At 39.2% G+C, this 19,480-nt stretch overlaps 1 protein-coding gene across 1 annotated transcript; it reads right to left on the bottom strand.

Moving 5' to 3' along the window:
* Positions 1 to 6,439: 6,439 nt before the first annotated feature.
* Positions 6,440 to 13,445, bottom strand: hapln4 (hyaluronan and proteoglycan link protein 4). The gene is made up of 5 exons (XM_026934668.3): positions 13,286 to 13,445; positions 11,805 to 11,922; positions 10,438 to 10,800; positions 9,479 to 9,781; positions 6,440 to 7,554 (listed from the first exon to the last, which is right to left on the bottom strand). The coding sequence occupies exons 1-5, from the start codon at positions 13,292 to 13,294 to the stop codon at positions 7,199 to 7,201; spliced, it is 1,149 nt and encodes a 382-aa protein (XP_026790469.3). The 5' UTR covers positions 13,295 to 13,445; the 3' UTR covers positions 6,440 to 7,198.
* Positions 13,446 to 19,480: the final 6,035 nt, after the last annotated feature.

Below are 19,480 nucleotides of genomic sequence, written 5' to 3'. Positions count from 1 at the left end.
CTGTAATATTTAAGTTTAAGTGTATTTTAGTTCTTTCTTGCACCTAAAAGGTGGGTCTAGGTGTGTTTCTTTGGTGTGTCCATTTGAGGGAACCATTAAAAGTGCTATATAGAAACCTATAAGGGGGTTTCCCTCTCAGAGAACCTGTTTAGAAATCTTTCCAAAGAATGTTTGAAGAACCAAAGAGTATAGGTTTTTACAACTGAAGAATCATTTTGAAATGCAAAGAGCTCTTTGGAGCAGCTTCTCTTCTGAAGGATCTTTTCTTTTGGATATCTTTTCTTTTGGATACATTTTTTCACTGTTGACTGATGCACACTTTTGTCCTACGTCTGTCTCCACTGAAAAGGTTACAATATGTAGCCAGTCACAAAAGGCTACCAATCATATATTCATTGAACTTCAGTACCTCTTTATCCTGTTCAGGTCTTGGTGGATCCGGGGAACACTGGGCACAAAGTGGGAATACACCCTGGAGAGAATGCCAGCCCATCTCAGAGCACCATGCACACACACATTCACACATAGGGGCAATTCAGCATAGCCAATCCACCTGCATGTTTTTGGGAGGTGGAGGAAACCAGAGAACTCAGAGGAAACCCAGACAGACATGGGGAGAACATGCACAGAAACTCTACATAGACAGTAACCTGAGCTCTGTATCAAACCCTGGAATGGTGAGGCAGCAACGATACTCTCTGCACCACCATACCACTTTGGGCTATCAGTCTTTTTATTTACTCAAGAGATTGCGCAAAGGTTTGTTTCTGAATGTGCAGATGATCTGTGTAGAGGAATGATGCATTGAGATGGACATTCATGCAATTATCTAATCAGCCAATCATGTGACAGCTGTACAATGCCTAAAATCATGCCGATACAGGTCTTCAGTTAATACAAATACATTAATACAAGCGCTTCAGTTAATATTCACATCAAACATCAAAATGGGGGAAAAGTGTGATCTCTGTGACTTTAACTGTGGCATGTTTGTTGGTACCAGACGGGCTGGTTTGAGTATTTCAGAAAGTGCTGACCTCCTGGGATTTTCACACACAACAGTCTCTAGAGTTTCCACAGAATGGTGTACCATTTTATCATGAGATAAAATGCTCCACACAGAAAAATTTATTCAGCAAGCATCTCTGAATACCAATATTTATTTATTCCATATTTCATATTCTATGTCAGACTGCAGGTCTCCAGTATTCATGCCAGGTCATCACTGATATCATAAACTGATTTCCATAAACAACTCTCCATACATTTTGTTTATGCTCAAGACAAAATCTTAAAATGGCAAAAGTCAATCTTTTACAAATATATTTCTGCCAGTGAATGCAAGTTTGCAAGCACTCCAGCGTACATGATAGGAAATACAGTATATTAAATCTGACACAGTCTACCTAAGATTAATAGTGTTGATTTCACTTCACAATCTGACCCTCTAGATTTTTCTCTGAAAACATTTTTGGTAGATTAAGACTTCAGATTTAACTGTGAATATGTTTGGAACAAATAACTGGCAAGTGTAATTTTTCAGAGCTACAGGAGAGAAACTGATGGCGATTGAAGTGTGCTCGGCTCTGCAGGTTTCAAGAACACTCCATCCTCATTAAATGTAGCAAAAAAACTAGTGGAGGTGAGTTAACACTGATAGAAAGGAGATCGAAATGTTTCTCTCTGATGCATAAAAAAGCAGAACACAATGTAGTCGATGCACTGAAAGTAATTTGTGAAAAAGAGAATGTGAATAAAAAAACTTTTGAGTATTTTCAGATGTTTTCTTTCACTTTTTTCATGTATTGAAATGACTTACTAACAGTTACACCACAGAGCTGCTGAGTTCTCAATTCTGATTGGTCAGAAGGTGTTAATTAATTATTTCTATAACAGCAGCTCTGACAATAGCACCGGTTGAAAGACAAATCTCAGGTTTATTTTAATGCACGCATTCTAATATGACATTGTTTCTATAGTACAAACTGGTGAATTTTTCTATGAGATGTTTATTTAACATTTATGTAAGGAGTCTCCAGTGTCAGCACTTTGCAACAGGGTGGTAACAGTATGTTTATGTTGGGATGCATTACACTACCTCATCTTTGAATTTCCTATAACAGCAAGCCCTTAATTGTTGTATTCTTTACTTTAACAGAAAGACAAAAAAAAATTGTCAACAATGTCCTTTTCAGGAAGTGCTATAACTGTCATATTGCTGGTAATAGCTACATGGGCAACTCTTAAATGAATAAGTCAAGGTGACTTATGACCTCATTTACACCCCCTCCCTACACTGTCCATATTTTTCAGTTAGGAACTCAAAAAAGTTTCGCTAAGTTTCACTTAGAACCTTACTGATGCAACAAAGAACCTTTGTCAAAGGGTATTGGACATTTACAGAGGCCTACGAGGTAAACATTTTTGTAAAGATAGCTATTCATCAAGTGGATTGTCATTGTTATGGATTCTGTAAATTGTGGGGACTCAACAAGAACCGTGTACACTCAGAAAAAGGTTAAACCCATGGGAATCCTCAAAGGTCCTTTATGTAACCCTACCATATATGGCAGCATCATCAGAGAATGGTCCAAGTGGAAACCTTTTAGGGAGCTAAATGCTGTAATGTCAGATTGCAGATCAATTCATATTCGACATACATGAGTGCCATTTTGTTAATAAACTGTGTGATGATCAAACAGTCAGTGAGACAGCTATGCATTTAAGGGTTAAAACACAAAACCAGTGAGGAGTCCATTTCTCCTCAGCTGTGCAACACGATTAAGCAGTTCTTTCATAAACACCACGTGACTCAGTGCCACCCAAAGGTTAATACCCATTTTTAAGCCCATTTATCATTGCAACAGAAACCCTGATGAATAGAGCAGGTCTACTAATTCCTGCAAGTGCAACTGCATTTAACAGGCTAATGATTGTACAGATGGTGAGTTTACAGCCTCTAATAGCTTCGAAAATAGCATGACATGCAAAACAAAAAACAACAAGAAAAATACAGCCAATAGATAAATACAGAGCGTCATTCTGCTGTTGCCATGATGGGCTGGCACAGGCTGTGTGTTCTACATGTTCCCAGCATGCTGTTATTGTAGGTCCATGGCTGATGATCCAGAAATTTCCTTCATTAAGCAGCTTAGTGTACCCTCCATACGACGGGATTATTATGCCTCACTGGCCACGGGGACAGCCAGAGAATCTGTCGAGTGCACTGTTTGCCTTTTTCCTCTCACTGCTGGTCTCCATACAAATCCTCCAGGTGAATGGCTAACCTTCATACCTACAGCTGATTTATGCAGGTGTTTTTTTCTAGATCTGCAGGTCAGAACAAATGCAAGACTGACGCATGACTTCACTGAGGTTCTACAACTGAACTGAAGGTCAATGATTACACTTTGCGACATGACATTTTTATAGAATATGTTTATTTCCATGATTTTGGTGCCATTTGTGTCCTACTAATATTATATTTACAAATATGCATGTAAAGTAGAGGGAAATAACATTTTAAACACAGGTAAAGTGTCCTTCACAACAACCTAGGTACATATTCCAGATATACAACTTACTTAAAATATTTATAAAACCTCTACAGCGCTTAGAAAACACTGTTCTTGCTGTCCCATTATAACTACACTTCACCATGAAATATTATCATTAAATACTTATAATTTTTTTAATATGCAAATCCAATTTAAGGTCTCATGCCTGAAACAGCCATTTCCATTAATAAGTTAAATTATCTATGTCCTTAATGTCCTTATATCATCAGCATGGATCATAGTTAAACACGGTTTGTGTATTTGCTAATCCTCTACTTAAAACCCTGTTTCTCATTTAAGAGCAAAATTCAGCCACTGTCAGTAAAGAAACCTTGTTAAGAGATGGAATAATGCACTTTTTAATGTTTAAATTCACATTTTCCTGGATTCAATGTTGAAAAGTTACAAGGGCTAAATGGCACTACATGGAATCACTCATAGACACATATTTCTCTCTTTTTTTAATAGTGATTTGATGTCCTTGTTGTTCCTCATGCTTCTTGTGTCTGAAGACTTGTAATAACCTCACGCTTTTTATTTCTGTTTCAGTCTCAGTCACAGTGTAGTGCTTGCATTTAATCTGTGCTCCTGACAGCTTACAATTACAAGTAAACAGCTGGATTTCTGCTTCACGCACACACAGCGTAAACAAAGAATAAGCTCGCTCTGTTGGAAGAATTTACAAAGATTGTTAATGTGTGCACATTCATTATCTACAAAATACTTTCTTAGATGTTAAACACTTCATATTACCTCTGAAGCTTAGTGAAGTTAAATGATTCTTGGAAATTATTCTTCTTTAAGCAACTGAGCTAATTCTGTTTCTAAGTCATTATTCATGGTGTATGTTTATTCTCCACACAATATTTGTACGAAGTGAGAGATTATTAACTCAGTTGTGTCATCGTTGCTCGAATAAAATGAGAATTATTTGTGTATTGCACATTAGGGCAGAATAAATAAAGACTCCCTGCTGACATAACAATTTCCTCGTCTTTATCTTTTTTTCCACACCAAGTAATGTCAACAAACCTATTCACAAATCATATTTATTGGATGGTTATGTTCTAGATCATTTTTTATTTATTTATCACAGTGAATATATAATTAGGAATTACAGTCAAGTGCAAAAGTTTGTATGTGCCTTGGGAAAAGATTACTTCATAGCAACAGAATATTTAGTGTGTTAGGCGTTAGTGTGTACAAATAGGTTGTGTGTTAAGACATTAGTAGTTAAAAATATCAGTTAAAAGTTGCTGAATGTGATATAAATATTTTTCTTATAACCTGTACGCTCATTCCTTGTCTTCATAACTGTCTTCACCATTCTCACATCCTGGTTTTAAGTATGCCAGATGTCTTTCTAAAATCAGGTTTGGAGACTTCAGAATATATAATATTGCAAAATAGTTACATTTTCTCTTTTTTTACCCAAAAAACATGGCTGTAGTTGTAAGGAATGTGAAATAAGTAGTGTATTTCTGTACTTAATTAGTAGTGATTTCTGTGTCAGTGGTTCAAATGGTTAGCACATTTGCCTCACACCTCCGGGGTTGGGGGATTGAGTCCCTGTGTGTGCGGAGTTTGCATGTTCTCCATGTGCTTTGGGGGTTTCCTCTGGGTACTCCATTTTCCTCTCTCAGTCCAAGGTGTGCATTGTAGGCTGATTGGCATTTCCAAATTGTCTGTAGTATGTACTGTGTGTATAATATACAGTTATTTACTTTGATTTCTGACTTCCCACTGACCTCATGGGGGGCCGGTCAGCAACAGCCAAAGGGCCGTACAATGCCCAGGTCTGCTGTAGTGGCTATCGATTGGGTGTAATGGTGCAGTGGGTAGCATTGTCACCTCACAGCTCTAGGGTCCCCCAGTTCAATCCTGAGCTTGGATTACTCTGTGTGGAGTTTCTCTTTGTGAGGTTTTCTGGTTTCTTCCTTTCTGATGTATATTCAACTCTTCCCTATACCAATCACAAGACTTTGTTTCTGTCTTCACCCACCTCTCTGTGTAATATTACTCTTTTTTATTGCTCCCTCTGAGCTTGTATGTCTCAACATGGTTTTTTTTCTAGCCTCCTGTCAGCAGTGAGAAATGGGACACATATGGAGGCTCTTCTGCTTCAGCTCTGCTTACCCTTGGGCTCTGCTCAGTTGCTCTAAGGTCACCTAATTTCACTTTATGCTGAGGAAAGGAAAGGCGAAGATCAAATGAAATGAAAAAGCACACACTCAAGAGCAATATGTCACATTGGCTCACACACATGGTGTTTCTTATCTGCTGTTCTCTTTGTTCCCAATGTGAAGTCGGCTCACTGGTTAATAGGGCTGAAATACTTCTCAGGTATGTAAGTCAAGTATGTGATCTTCCCTTCCAGCCATGTTTACAAGTTTTAAACAGTGACGAGGCAGTTGAGAATGTGGTTTGCTGTGAAAATTGATGGATGATCAGATGACCCTGAAGGTTTGTACTTTAGTGCTGTACTATAATTTGTCTGTAGCATAATGATTTTAATTATCTTTGAGACATTTGATCTCAGTACTGACTTTTGTCTGGAACATGTATTAAAGAAAAAAACAACTTAAATATAACAGCAATTGTTACCTGTTTATGTAGAGTTAACAAATGACCTTTGAAATTCATGACCATGCACTTTTATTGTTTTTCCCTTCAAACTAATATTTTCTCAAGTGTCATCCAGACGGCTAGACACTCAACTTTGAGTTGCCAGGAATTGCTTCCAGGAAAAAGAGCCAAATGGATGAGCCAGTTTGCTGGAGGCAGAATCAGCTATCGTCATGGTTACTAACAACCAACTGCTGTTCTTTCTTTCCAATCAATACCACATGTCTAAATGCAAACAAAGAGCAGAGAGATGTACATGAACAGGTAAAATATCTTTAATCTAAAGTGCATTACTGAAGGTAATATTGTGACACATCACAGTTTGATGAATAGTGCAATTTTTGACCACTAATGAGGTAGTAAAGCAGTGACAACATGAAACTCACTTGCTGGTATGTTCAACTACCAAAAACATGCTTATTGAGTTATTGCTATCAGGGCATTACGATCATCTAAATGATGCTTGTAAAAGGTAATTGTTTCCACAGCTGGCTGTTGTGTGCTTTGTAAATGGCATGTTTATTTCTGCTACTGAGTGCAACAGCAAAAAGAAGTGCCACACTACAAGCATGCCATGCCAAGCCGAGCTCTTTACTTTTCTCACTGCCATCTTTGACACACCAGGATGTTCTCTGCCTAATGACCCACATTCATTATGACGTGAGCTAAATTAGCTCTCCAACTGACTCCCATTCTAATTATCACAGTGTCTGCTTCCTCCGAATCATTTCTCTTCTTGACAAAATAAACAACAGAAAATCAATCCTCATTAGCTGTCCATGCTACATATGAAGCACACTAAAGAAAGAAGCTAATGAGTTTAGCTGGCACGTCACAAAGGACATGACTGCAATTTTCTCTTCAGATATGACTGACATCTCATTTCAGGCAAGCGAAGGAAATAATGTTGGCTTAAAGATACCCTTCAGCTAGCATAGCTACTAATACAGCATTATCTGTCAGTCAGTTTGGCAAAGCTACAGAAGCTGTGCTAGTAATGCTGTGCAACTGCATCCTCAAATACTCCTGGTGAATGATGTGGTGTTTGGAACTGGAGCCTGTGTGGACTGGGCTTTGGTGCTGCCTGAATCCTTCCGGAAGCAGTAGACCCCATAGAGGCGGAACTTTTTATCAGGGAAGCCGAGGGTTCGGACACCGGGTTCTGAGCCGCCACAACGTGCACGAGGGTTGACGATGGGGTAGCGCACGCTGCCATCATCCACCCAGCCTGCATCACAGCGGTCCAGCAGCTGGAACTTCCAGGCTGCGTAGAGCTGACCCACCTTAGCCACCGCTGCACCATCACGCTGACACGCCTTCAATGCCTCAGCATAATTCACCTTCTTGAAGCGCTTGAGGAAGTACACCTGGCCTAAAATAGACACACAGGGAAGAAGACCTTGAGTGTGAGAAGATAGCTCTCCATCCCTCTACATGATAGACACACAGAATTGACAAAAAAAAATACTCTTGGAATTTCCAGTCATACCGTAATGCAAGAACTCATCCCCAGCCACGTGAGTCAAGAGCTCTTCGATGAAAAGACTATCAAATGTTTCACTTTTTTATTTACTTTTGTCAGTTTCTCTATGTTGCAGAATTTTGGAAAATTGGATCATTTTTATAGATGCTGCCTGTACCATGATGAAAATAAATGCAGTCTTATAGAGTAGTTCAATATTTAAGGTGCTGTGCTAGTAACCAGAAGATGGTGAGTTCAAATCACAGAACTGCCAGACAGCTACTGAGTAGTGATGTCTGACTCATAAACAAATCCTTTTTGCATAATGAATTGGGTTTAGAAATCCATCTGAATCAAATATTAAGATTTAAGATTTAAGATGTCCAGCACATTTTAACAATGAAACATTTTAACCTCATAAAAAGCTGTCCTTTCCCTGAGCCCTTATTAGTGAATTCACACACAACTCATAAATGAAACGATCAGCTCACTCAGTGAATCAGATGTTATCACTGTCAAATGTGTTGGACTTAGGAAACCAAAAATCTGAGGATCTACCAATAATTACACAGATTCCAAGATCCACTGTTGATCCATTAAGATCTTGTTGTTGATGAACTCACTGAGTCGAACTTCATCGCAGAGTCTGACCAGTTGGGAGAATTGGTTTGACATATTAGACTCAAAATTCACCGAAATACATGATCTGAAGACTATAAACTGTTGTGATATTTGTTGATAAAAGTGCTAGGGTAATAGGCTATATAAGCCAAGAGCAATATAAAAATATATAATATGCTACAGAGACATTAGGACTCTGACTATTGTCCTTTCCCACGGATATAAGTAATCACCCACAATCTCCTCAAGTACATCCTTGTGCACATCCATCTATATTAACTACCTAACTAGCTCGTCTTACTCTGGAGTTAAATTATGTCAGCTATTGCTCTTAGTTGAGATAATTAAGTTTCTAGGCCAAAAACATGGGAATGAGCAGCACATTAAAGCTTACCCGGTGGGCTAGCTAATTAATTTATGACTGTCCACCCCTGATTAATCCTCAACAGCTCAGCTCTATGTTTGATTTTAAGTTGCAATGAATAGATAAGTTGAAATGAATAGATGCAAATAAATGAGAGAATGGAGGAAAATGGCTTTTCCCTTCCCCGGTCATCAGTGCTCTGATTATGGACATGGCTGCTACTATTGTCTGAATCCATCTGTATTTCCTTGAAGGCTCTCTCTAAAGGACCTCCAGCTGGTCAGTGTTGCAGTATGAGACACAATCGGACCAGCTGTGAGCATTTCCGAACTAAATGGTTTTTGTAATAGCTAATTTGGCAGTGTAATGAAAGGTCTGTTAGCTCCCTGGATTGTGAGTATACCTAAAAAGCTGTAATAGCACGATGTAGCCATTTTGATATTACCGCACTTGTCTACACAATGCTCAAATGCGAAAATAAAGCCCACACATATACACATAATTCATCCAAAAGGTGAAACCAGTTTGGCTGTCTTCTCTGTTTACACTCATTTCTGCCAGTTTGACTCTGTACTTCAGGCCACCATAATAAATCATATTTCCATCCCAAATTTGATTTGGAGAACAGTGCTGTAGCAAATGCATCATTCTGTCAAAGCCACGTTTGGCGTATGGTGTTCCTTCAGGCTCTTTAATTAGCACCTGCCTGCAACCTGGACCTCAAAGAGAAGTAAGCAGACATAGAGGGCTTATGGCCAGAAAAAAGGGCGGGTCCTCTTGCCTGAAGCCTCACATGATCACAGTGGGAGAAGAGAGAGCGTCTTTAGCCTGTGGTGCACACACACTCACCATTGAGTTTCGAGGTGAAGCAGAAGGCATCGTAGCGCTCATCCTCTTTGTGGCGATAACCGTAGTTGCGAACTCCAGCAGGAGTGTCTTTACGGCCGCATTGATCGCGAGGATGAGAGATGGGATACTGCACTGAGCCATCCTCCAACCAGCCTGCATTGCACCAGTCTAAACCATCCCGCCAGGCTTTGTGCAGCTGAGCATGAGAGGCCAAGATGGCGTCCTGTTGCTTGCACGTATCTTCAGCTTCGTGATAATTTAGCTTGTAGCGGCCCAGTCGAGGGTAGTACGGAAAGACGACACCTGTGAATTTTACATTAGAAATGGGATTCCACACTTATAGTTGATTATAGTATACACTCACCATCCACTTTATTAATTATTTAGTAATCGTTGATATGCTGAAGCTTTCTGTAAGGAAACATTTTATGAAAGGAGTCTCTAGTGTCAGCTCTTCGTAACTGTCAGAGGTAAAGATTTTAGTTTTTTCTGACAGTGGAAAATCTTCTGGACAAAAGAATTTGAGGGGTTTTGTAACATGACAAGCTGCATTTTTTCTTATAAACTTTAAGAGAGAAAGTTAAAAAAAGCATATGAGAGAACAGCTGTTTATAGCTGCTATAATGTAAGTGATAACAGGAACCAGCTTATTTTGATGTTCCACAACATTAAATGAATAAAAAGTATGACACATCATTTTTAAATAAATATAAAATTGTAATCATTGGCAAATTGCTGTGGCATAAAAGTGACTCTGCTTTGTGTTGGCCCACATCATACCATGCCGTCATTAACTGTTTTCCCATAACAGCACGCCTACTATTGTTTAAACAATCCAAACAATGCTGACTGTTATGTACATATTACTAAATTAATTCTCATAAACTGTGGTCTTATGGTACTAAGGTTACCATGACAACACTAAGTGATGTATATTATCAACCAGCCATGGTCCAAACCTTCAAGGTCTAGATTGACAAATCCTGTGTCATCCTCCATGTCGTTGGTGACCTCACACTCGTAGCGGCCGTAGTCCTGCAGCGTGACGTTGTGGATGATGATGGAGGCGTCACCTGGTCCTGCCTGCTCCAGTTCCACACGCCCACGGTAGAGCCCGAATGTCCGCTGCTGCCGGCCCAGTGCCACAAACACATCCTCAAACTGGAACTCGTCCGTCACCTTGGTCCATTTGATGCGGATGCGGTCCGGATCCACACTCTCGGGCTCATGGTGGTAGCGGCAAGGCAGAGTGATGGTGCCACCCCGATGCGTGATTACTTTACCCGGAGCTGTCTGTACGATCACTGCTCCAGTATCATCCTCTAAAGCAAAGCAGAGCGAAGACCAGTTACTCCCAGTTATTTCCAAAATTATCCACACCATGACCTGCTTTTCTTGAATAAAATTGAGAATTTTTACTTCATTTAATATTCTCTGAATTATTATTGTGATCAGAAAAGTTTTCATCTTAATGTTTGGCCCAATTTCATAAATAATTGGATGTTGACGTGTTTTTCAGTCCTGTCTGTCCTGATGAGGTTTAGCATTAGTAAACAGAAGATTGGTGGCTATTCTTATTTAAGCAAGCCTGCTTCATTGAATACACCATGGCTCATTTTCTTTTGGGAGATTTTTTAGAGCTGCTTGAGTTGCCCGGGAGCTGGATTTCATACAGACATGCTCCAGGCCTCTCCGTCCCGCAGCCTGAATGATCTGGGCAGCTCAACAAAGCATCACTTTAATACCGTCTCAGCTTTTCAGTCGTGATCAGTGAAAGTAAAACCAGCACTGACATCTGCTCATTAAAAATCTCCACTGAATGCTTGTCTGAAATGTTGTCACCAACTTACATTCGCCGAACGAAGAGCCAAATGGTAAACTGATCCTCCCATTAATTCAGTTTCTGACATCTAAAGAGCCACAGATGTGTTTGGGGAAAAGGGACATAAATGAAAAGCAGTGTCCTGGCAACCAGTGACTCAGTTCTGAGTAATTTACAGCTGCCAAATGAGTCTGAAACTCTGAGGGGATCTTCAGTGCTACTTCACTGCATATGACAGCCACAAAATCAGGACAGCATAAGACAACACAAACCAACTTGGTTTAAAGATGCAGAATCTAAAGATTATTCTCTGGCTCATAAACACACATGCTCTAAAGCTTACAAGCCCTAACAAAATCTAAATAAACACAAAGGCTAAACCAGGACAGGCACTAAAACTATACCATTAGTGCCTTTTTTTCTCCTCCCTTTGGAGTCTTTTAGTATGTGGACTAAGTGAAATCTCAATGTGTGTATGCTTTTATCCAGAGAGAAGCATCTTACCCAGCACATGCACTACTTTCCTTCTGCCCTTGTCTGAGTCAGCTGAGTACGCAGTCACGGCGGGGGAGAGCAGCATGCTGCAGCTTAGCAATGCCAAGCACCATGATTTCACTGCGGGCTTTAGACAAAACACACAGTCAAGAGGCAGCTTTTTTACCATGCACACCAATAAATACAGACTTACTGTGAGATTAAGGAGGGTTTTTTTTTTAATGGTAATCATTTTTTTTCATGATCCTTGGTCTCTGACTGTTATTACTTTATAATGAGGTGCAATTGAGGATCACATTTATAAATCTTTTGTGTGATGAGAGACGACAGACAGAAAGATCATAGACAGACAGGCAGACAGGCAGACAGACAGTCAGATAGATAGATAGATAGATAGATAGATAGATAGATAATACAACATAGTACAGTAAGTTTAGATTAAAAAATTAACATTTAACATCCTATTTAAAGTCTTGTTTCAATGAAAGCTTTGTGCACCCTGCATTTATTGCTGACGTACACTGCAGGTATGCCCTGGATTCTTCTAGACAGACACACATATCACAGACAGGCAGAAAGCAACAATGTCAGAAAAAAGGTGCTAAACTACCTACCTATGAACCCCCTTAACTGTAAAATAAATTCCACAGACCCCTTCAGTACAGATATATTTTACAAACATAATCAAAACATTACAAAACTTAACAAACTATTCAAAGTTCATTATTTAAATGTGCACAAAAATATTTTGGCTATTGATTGGGGCCATAGAGCTTTTTATTCATTCCACCAACAGAACACGTTAGGTCCAACCTGACATTAATTATAGGCCAATTTGCTTTTGAGTTATTGAGGTTGGATTCAAGCAACCAGTCAAACCAGGTAATAACTATAAGAACTCAAATATAATTGAAATAGCTTTAATTTGTGAGTTCTACCCCTGTAAAAATATAAAGAAATCACTGACCCCCTGGCTATATCTCACAGACCCTTGGGGGTCCCTGGACCCCACAGGGGGCAAAGCTTGTCACTGGGGTGGTTTTTCTTTTGTACCTCAAATCACCAGGAAAGTGAATGTTGTGTACCTTTAAAAGTTATATAATTATATAATTATATAAGGACAATCTTGAGGGTATGTTTTACATTGTTTGTACCCTAGGGAACATAAATGTATCTTTTTTCTGAAAGTGCACACATATATATGTCATTTTTACCTAGACATGAATCAATGTTTTAATACATGAAAATTTGCTGTAAGACTTCATGCTATAATAACATTTTTTTCTAGATGTTTTTTTCCCCAGAAATGTGTCATAGCTCAGTCTGCAGAGACTCATGCAGTAGTGCTGCAGTAACACAGGACTAAATCACAGCTATACCTTTAGTCTCAACACTCCCTGACTACTGCCGCAGTGTCACTAGATCAAGGTTACTGTATAAAATCTATATCATCTCCCATCTCCAGTGTGCAATGGCGTTATCACACTCACCGCTGTCATGAATGCTCAGGCAGCTCACTGCAGCTGTGTGTGTTCCTCAAGTGCAGTCAGGATTTAATGCGCTGTGCTGCAGTTCAGTCGCGAAACACACTGACTCTGCTCTCCTTTCTCCTCTCATCCCCCTCTTCCCTCATCCTCCTCTCCTCTTATCCTCCTCCTCACTGCTGCACTTCCTCTTTCTTAATCTAATCCTTTTCTTGAATGATACTATTTTTTTAACCCTATGGTTTCACACAATTAGTATACCAAAAAGGGATGCTTGTTTTTACTTTCCAAACTATGACTGACACTCCCTGGAGAAATTTGTAGCATAAATATTTTTTCATCACTGTCAACAGGTAACATTAATGAATTCTAACTAGCTGTTATTATTAAACTAATGGCTAACAATTTGAGCTAGTGCATTAGGCTAGTTCAGTGTTTCCCAAACTAGGGGTCAAGATCCAATTTGTGGTTGCTTATTTTACAAATGGGGTCATGAGAAACTCACAATCTTTTGTTTCATTCATTTGTTTTACAAATTAATGTTAGAAATATCAAAGGTGAATTGTGTTAATATTTGGAAATCTTATTGGGAGTCACATTCAGACAAGCCACATTTAAATGAACTGAGTACATATTATTTTAGTTTTTTCACTATCCTGACATGGTGCAGTAACACTTCAGCAATAAAAATAGACAAATTTCCCCATCCATCTTCCTCTGCTAAAAAAAACTAGTGTTGTACCTCCAATTGCATATATTTGTACCATTCTAGGCTGTTATTGGGTACTAATACTAAACAGGTTTCCTATTACAGTTAATGTTTGAAATTTAAAAACCTCTCATGTACTCTTCAAACCTACTGAAAGGTTGTTTTGTATACCAGCCTTCTGGATATTCTAGATCAGTAAATACTTTTGAATGTAAGGTCAGAGTTTTCAATATGAGACACAGCCTATGACAACAGTCACGATGATAGCAGAATTTTTTAAAGAGAGACAGAGCTCGTCAGTGTGTTTAACATTACTGAGCCTAAAATCCTAGACGTTTTACAGTTTGATTTGGAAATCTGACAGACTGGGATGTATTTGCTATGATGTGCCATCTAGTTAATGTTGCTTTTAAACCTTCTGAATGTGCATAAGATACACAGCGTGTGTGTGAACAATGTGGCTCGCTCTGCTGCTGCTTTTGCACATGCCCCCACAAATCATGTGCCAAGCATAAACCAGGCCCCTCTGCTTCACGTCGGGACGTATCACATGACCCCAGAGAGGATTATTTTCCTATAACAACACATTTCCCACTAGACTGGTCAGTGCAAGGAATATTCCTTTTTGCTTTTGTCACATATGTTACACATGTACAGTGGGGTCCAAAAGTCTGAGACCACACTGAAAATCTGTTTTGTTTTTTTTTTATTTAAAATTGGAAATAAACATTTTAGAATTCTTAAATATTTAAAACAAAGAAAGTAAATGTTCAATATCTTGCATATTTAATATTCAAAATTCTGCACTATTTCTAGGTTCCTATTTAAATGTAAATAATAATTTGTATAATTAAGCAAATAATATTTAAATAATTAATAAATATAATAAATATATAGAGAGGATCAGTATATAAAATATACATTAAATATATATTAGAAGATAACAATTTTTTGAGAGATGGTGAGGTGGAGAGATATGCTGACCTAGCAGCATTAATGCTGCCTTCATGTGCTATCACATTTTTCCCACTTCCCATTTCTGAAGTGGTAATTACGAGTGTGTCGTGTTCACAAGCTTTGTTGTTGGAAAGAACATGAAACATGGACGACCTCAGGTTCATTCATACATATTTCTTTTACTTTTATTTTGACACCATAACGCATATTACTCGGTTAGCTAGCTTGCTGACGATATTGGAATTCTGGTCAAATACAAGCTATTTTCACGTTGTAAAAATGTACAAAATGCATAGAATGGTTGCTGATATACATATATGAATATGACCATAATGGCAAGCGCTAACAATTAGCTCCATTTTGAACTAAACCTGTCAATCAGTACAGAAACTGTACTCTCCTCCACCATGTTGAATGTTTAGGACTCCTCCCCTCTCAGAAACTCAGGTATCGAAATTATCTCCGAATTTCCCAGTCATTATTACGACTTGAGGCGTGCAACTTCCTAGTGGGAAACCCGTATGTACGATAATTCTGATAGCACGTGAAGGCAGCGTATGAGCCTTTCTATAGCTAAGGAGGCTCTTCTTGCATGCATTTCGGAATACTTTGGATACTAATTTAGTTTGACGCCATTTATCTTTTTCTGTTGTAACTTTCGAGAGTTCTGTTTTAATGTGTGAGGGTGATAGTTATATCAGGGTGCGGTAGTTTTTCCTAGAGTGCAGCAGACCGTTGACTGTAAGCTTCCAGTCGTCTGATCAAGTTGTGACAGGGTCAGACAGTGAACCAGGCAAGGTCAAAGACTCTAGGAGAGTTTTAATAAAACTATGTACAGTAGTTGGCGTGATTGTATACTTGACGTGATAGTGTCATAATGAGGGGGCTCTATTATGTTCAGATTAACTCTTATTGAGTCTAAAATGGACACAAAGACTGTTCTCAGAGGATCTTATGGATTATCAAAATGATTATTAAAGTCTCCACCAATTACTGCTTTGTCTGACGATTTCTGCAAATTCACATATAAATTCAATATAAATTTGGAATAATATAGCCGTTTGGAATTGGTCTTATCAGACCATAACACATTTTGCCACATGGTTTGGGTTGATTTAGTTGAGCTTGGATGTTGTTTGTGACAAAGGGTTTCTGTCTATAGCCACCCTACCCCACAGCCCAGACATGTGAAGACTACAAGCAATTGTTGTCACATGCAGAGAGTCATCAGTACTTGTCAGATATTCATAGGTCTCTTGTCAGCCTCCCTGGTAAGTCTTGTCTTTTCATAAATAACCTAAAATATTTCTGATTGTTTTTCACTTAATTTTTATATGTTAATTTCACATTGAGAGTAGAAAAAGTTCTGACATGATTTATCTTGGTTTCATTTTTTTTACATCACAAAGCTACAAACCTGCCATTTTAAAAGGGGTGTGTAGACTTTTTTATATCCATTGTAGGTGCAGATCCTGATGTAATTTTGAAATGACGCTTTAGGCTTTCCCTTAGGCTTCTCCTTAGGCTTTCCCAGCAGTGAATCATCAAGTGCTTTGAAAAGAGAGATCTGATTTAGGAAGTCCCACAAGAGTGTTGTGCTTGTGCCAGTGAGGCATTTCCTCACATCAGCATAGTAATCTTCTGAATAAGAGAAAATCTCGCAAGTCATTTAAAAACTCCAAGTGAAGTTTAGAATGATGAAGAAAGCAATTCATGATGATATGATATATACATTTTTAAGATCACAGAAGTCACTCAATGTACATATGTATTTTTTCCTCTTTCTTAAGCATAGCAGGCTATTTGTAAAGAAGTTGTGATAGGAACCTCTGAGAACACTGAGAACCGCATGCATGCAGTTTACAAGAAACTAGAAGCAAGAAGCTGAGATATAAATATTTTGAGGCCAGAGGTTATATCAACACAGCACCGTTTATTGTCCTGTTTGCCAGCTGGTGAACAAAACTGTGATGAAATGATGTCTGTTTCATGGACTGTTAAAGTTAGGGTAGGAATGAAGTATATGTGTGTGTGTGTGTGTGTGTGTGTGTAAATGTGTAAATGTGTAAATGTGTAATTGGGTTATGTAATTGCAATTTTCACATAATCCATAAGTCAGTGATGCAGAATTATAGTATATTAATCTGTAAATAGCTGACTGACCCATCATTATAAGAGAGTACAGTGTCCACTATTATTTGTATGTTTTCTTCTTTGCTGCATTTACCTCAAGAGAGAATGTCTTCTTTCACAGTGATCTACTTGTAACAGCCTCCAATTGCTCAAATATAATTATGTAATTTACAGCATATGCAATATGCATAATATAATTATCAGACTTTCATTAAAGAAGAACTTTGGCTCTTTTTCAATAAAGGGAGTATTCACTGATGTTTATGTCCTTTTTCTATTTGTACTATTATTAAAACAGCACAAGATTATTTTACAAAGAGATATATAAATCACATATATAAAAACAAGTCAGATCAAAATTAGTCCAAAACTAATCAATAATAAAAAGTCCAAAAATAAAATGACCTAATACATTGTGTGGTATTAATCTATTTAAAATACACCGGGTATATTTCTTCTATCCATCCTTCTGTGTCTGTTTAATCTACAGTCAGTTTAACCCCACTTCTGCTGATGGAAGAAAAGAATCATGTGTGCAGTGCAGGGTCTGGAGCAGCACAGTCACCTCATATAGCAGGTTCAACAGAACCTGAGTCTGTTCAACAAAGAGTATAGGTGAAGTGTGACACCAATATAACACCATTGAGACTGCATAGGGACTCATCATCCTATATTGCAAAATTTCACTAGCACTTTTATCATCTTACTGATTGGAACAAAGCTGTATAGTTGATACTTCCTCCATTTTTTTATTTTTTCAATTTAAGATTAATGAGTCAAGACTAGACCAATATGTTCCTGTCCTAGTCTATATGGGTTAAGGTTTAGAAATACAAAGGATAAGATGTTGCTAGCTTTTTGTGCTAGCACGTACAAGTTAGTCGCTGCTGATTGTTGAAGCAACACCGAGGTAACTAGCTATTGAGAGAAGGATGACAGAGGAGTTCTCAAGTGGGCACCCTCGTTCCTTGACGTATTGTTGATAAGCCCACTATGCCTTCAGAGGGCTCAACGGCGAACTCTGACATCCCAGAATCACCCCTCTCTGTGTCCTACCATCCCCTACCTTACCTCGAGGCCCAGCCGGGGTCCTGCTTTTTAATCCACAGCCACTGGTTACTTGTCTCTGCTGCCTCTGACAAAGCTTTGATGGCAAGGTGCAGGGTCTGGCCTCTAATCCCCAAGTCTCTCAGGAGTCTGATGATAGATGTTGCCAGGACGCCTCTACATCCCACTTCCACAGGGCAGACTTTGGTGCTCCAGCCACAATGCTGAGCCTCCACCACTAGCTCAGCATAACCCAGATGTTTATACTCAAAACCTCCCAAGGTACAGAGTTCGATGATGTAGACTTTCTTGAGTGAAGAAGACCAGAGCACCAGGTCAGGCCTTATGGTAGTGGCAGCAATCGCTAAAGGAAATACAAGCTGTTGGCCTGTGTCGACCAGCAGCTTCCAGTCAGGGGCTAAGTATAGTTGGCCTGGCTCCAGTGATAAGGAGACATTCCTGGTTGCCTTGACCCCCTCCCAGACAAAGGTAATTGAGTTTAAGGAGTTTATTACTTGTGGTGGTAAGGAATTGGCAGTAGCTCGTTTGCTTTTCAGAATGGAAGCGAGGTTCTTAAGGACTTGAATGTGATGCCATATGTACCATCCCTGGGTGAGACTGAACTTACAGGCTGTGAGTATGTGTTTGAGGGAGGCTGGCAGGGAACAAAGGGCACACCATGGGTCTTCACCCAGCCACTAATGAAGATTGGCTGGTGTTGGAAGGATGTCGTATGTAGCTCTGATGGTAAAGTTCAGTTTACTTGCTTCCATTGCCTACAAATCCTTCCAGCTAATCTTCCTCTTCTCCAAACCTTCCCCACAAGTCCACTGTCCCTGTTTGCCAAGGGAGACTGCCTTGGCCCACTTTGCAGCCTCTTCCTGATGGCATACTTCCTCCAACACCATCTTCCTCTGCCTTAAGGCTGTGGCTTTGTTCCAGCATGGACGACTTTTTAGCCCAAAGCCTCTTTGCTGGACATGTCCCACAGTGTCTGCATGCTGTTGCCTCCTCCACTGCTTTGGCTGGTCTTCATTTGCGCCCAGCTATCAAGGTCGGCACATTGCTGCTTACCACCACATCTCGGGATTCATTCAATGTCATCTGGAATCTTACTTTTGCAAACTTGTACTCCTCCGTTAGGCTGGTAAGAGGCAGTTTGAGGACCCCATCTCCATACAGGCCTATGTTGGTGAGACACCATCGAACTCCAAGGTTTCTTGATGTAAGCTGTGACTCTTCTTTCTATTGTAGGCCACTGCTGATCTCCTTCTGCAGTTGTTGCACCTAGTCTTTGTCCTTCAGGCTTGAGTCATACCACCTTCCAATGCTTTTAACAGGCTGCTCAGAAACTG

The sequence above is a fragment of the Pangasianodon hypophthalmus genome, chromosome 11 (assembly GCF_027358585.1).
Source record: "Pangasianodon hypophthalmus isolate fPanHyp1 chromosome 11, fPanHyp1.pri, whole genome shotgun sequence".
NCBI classification, from domain to species: Eukaryota; Metazoa; Chordata; class Actinopteri; order Siluriformes; family Pangasiidae; genus Pangasianodon; species Pangasianodon hypophthalmus.
This window is presented reverse-complemented; position numbering and strand designations above follow the sequence as displayed.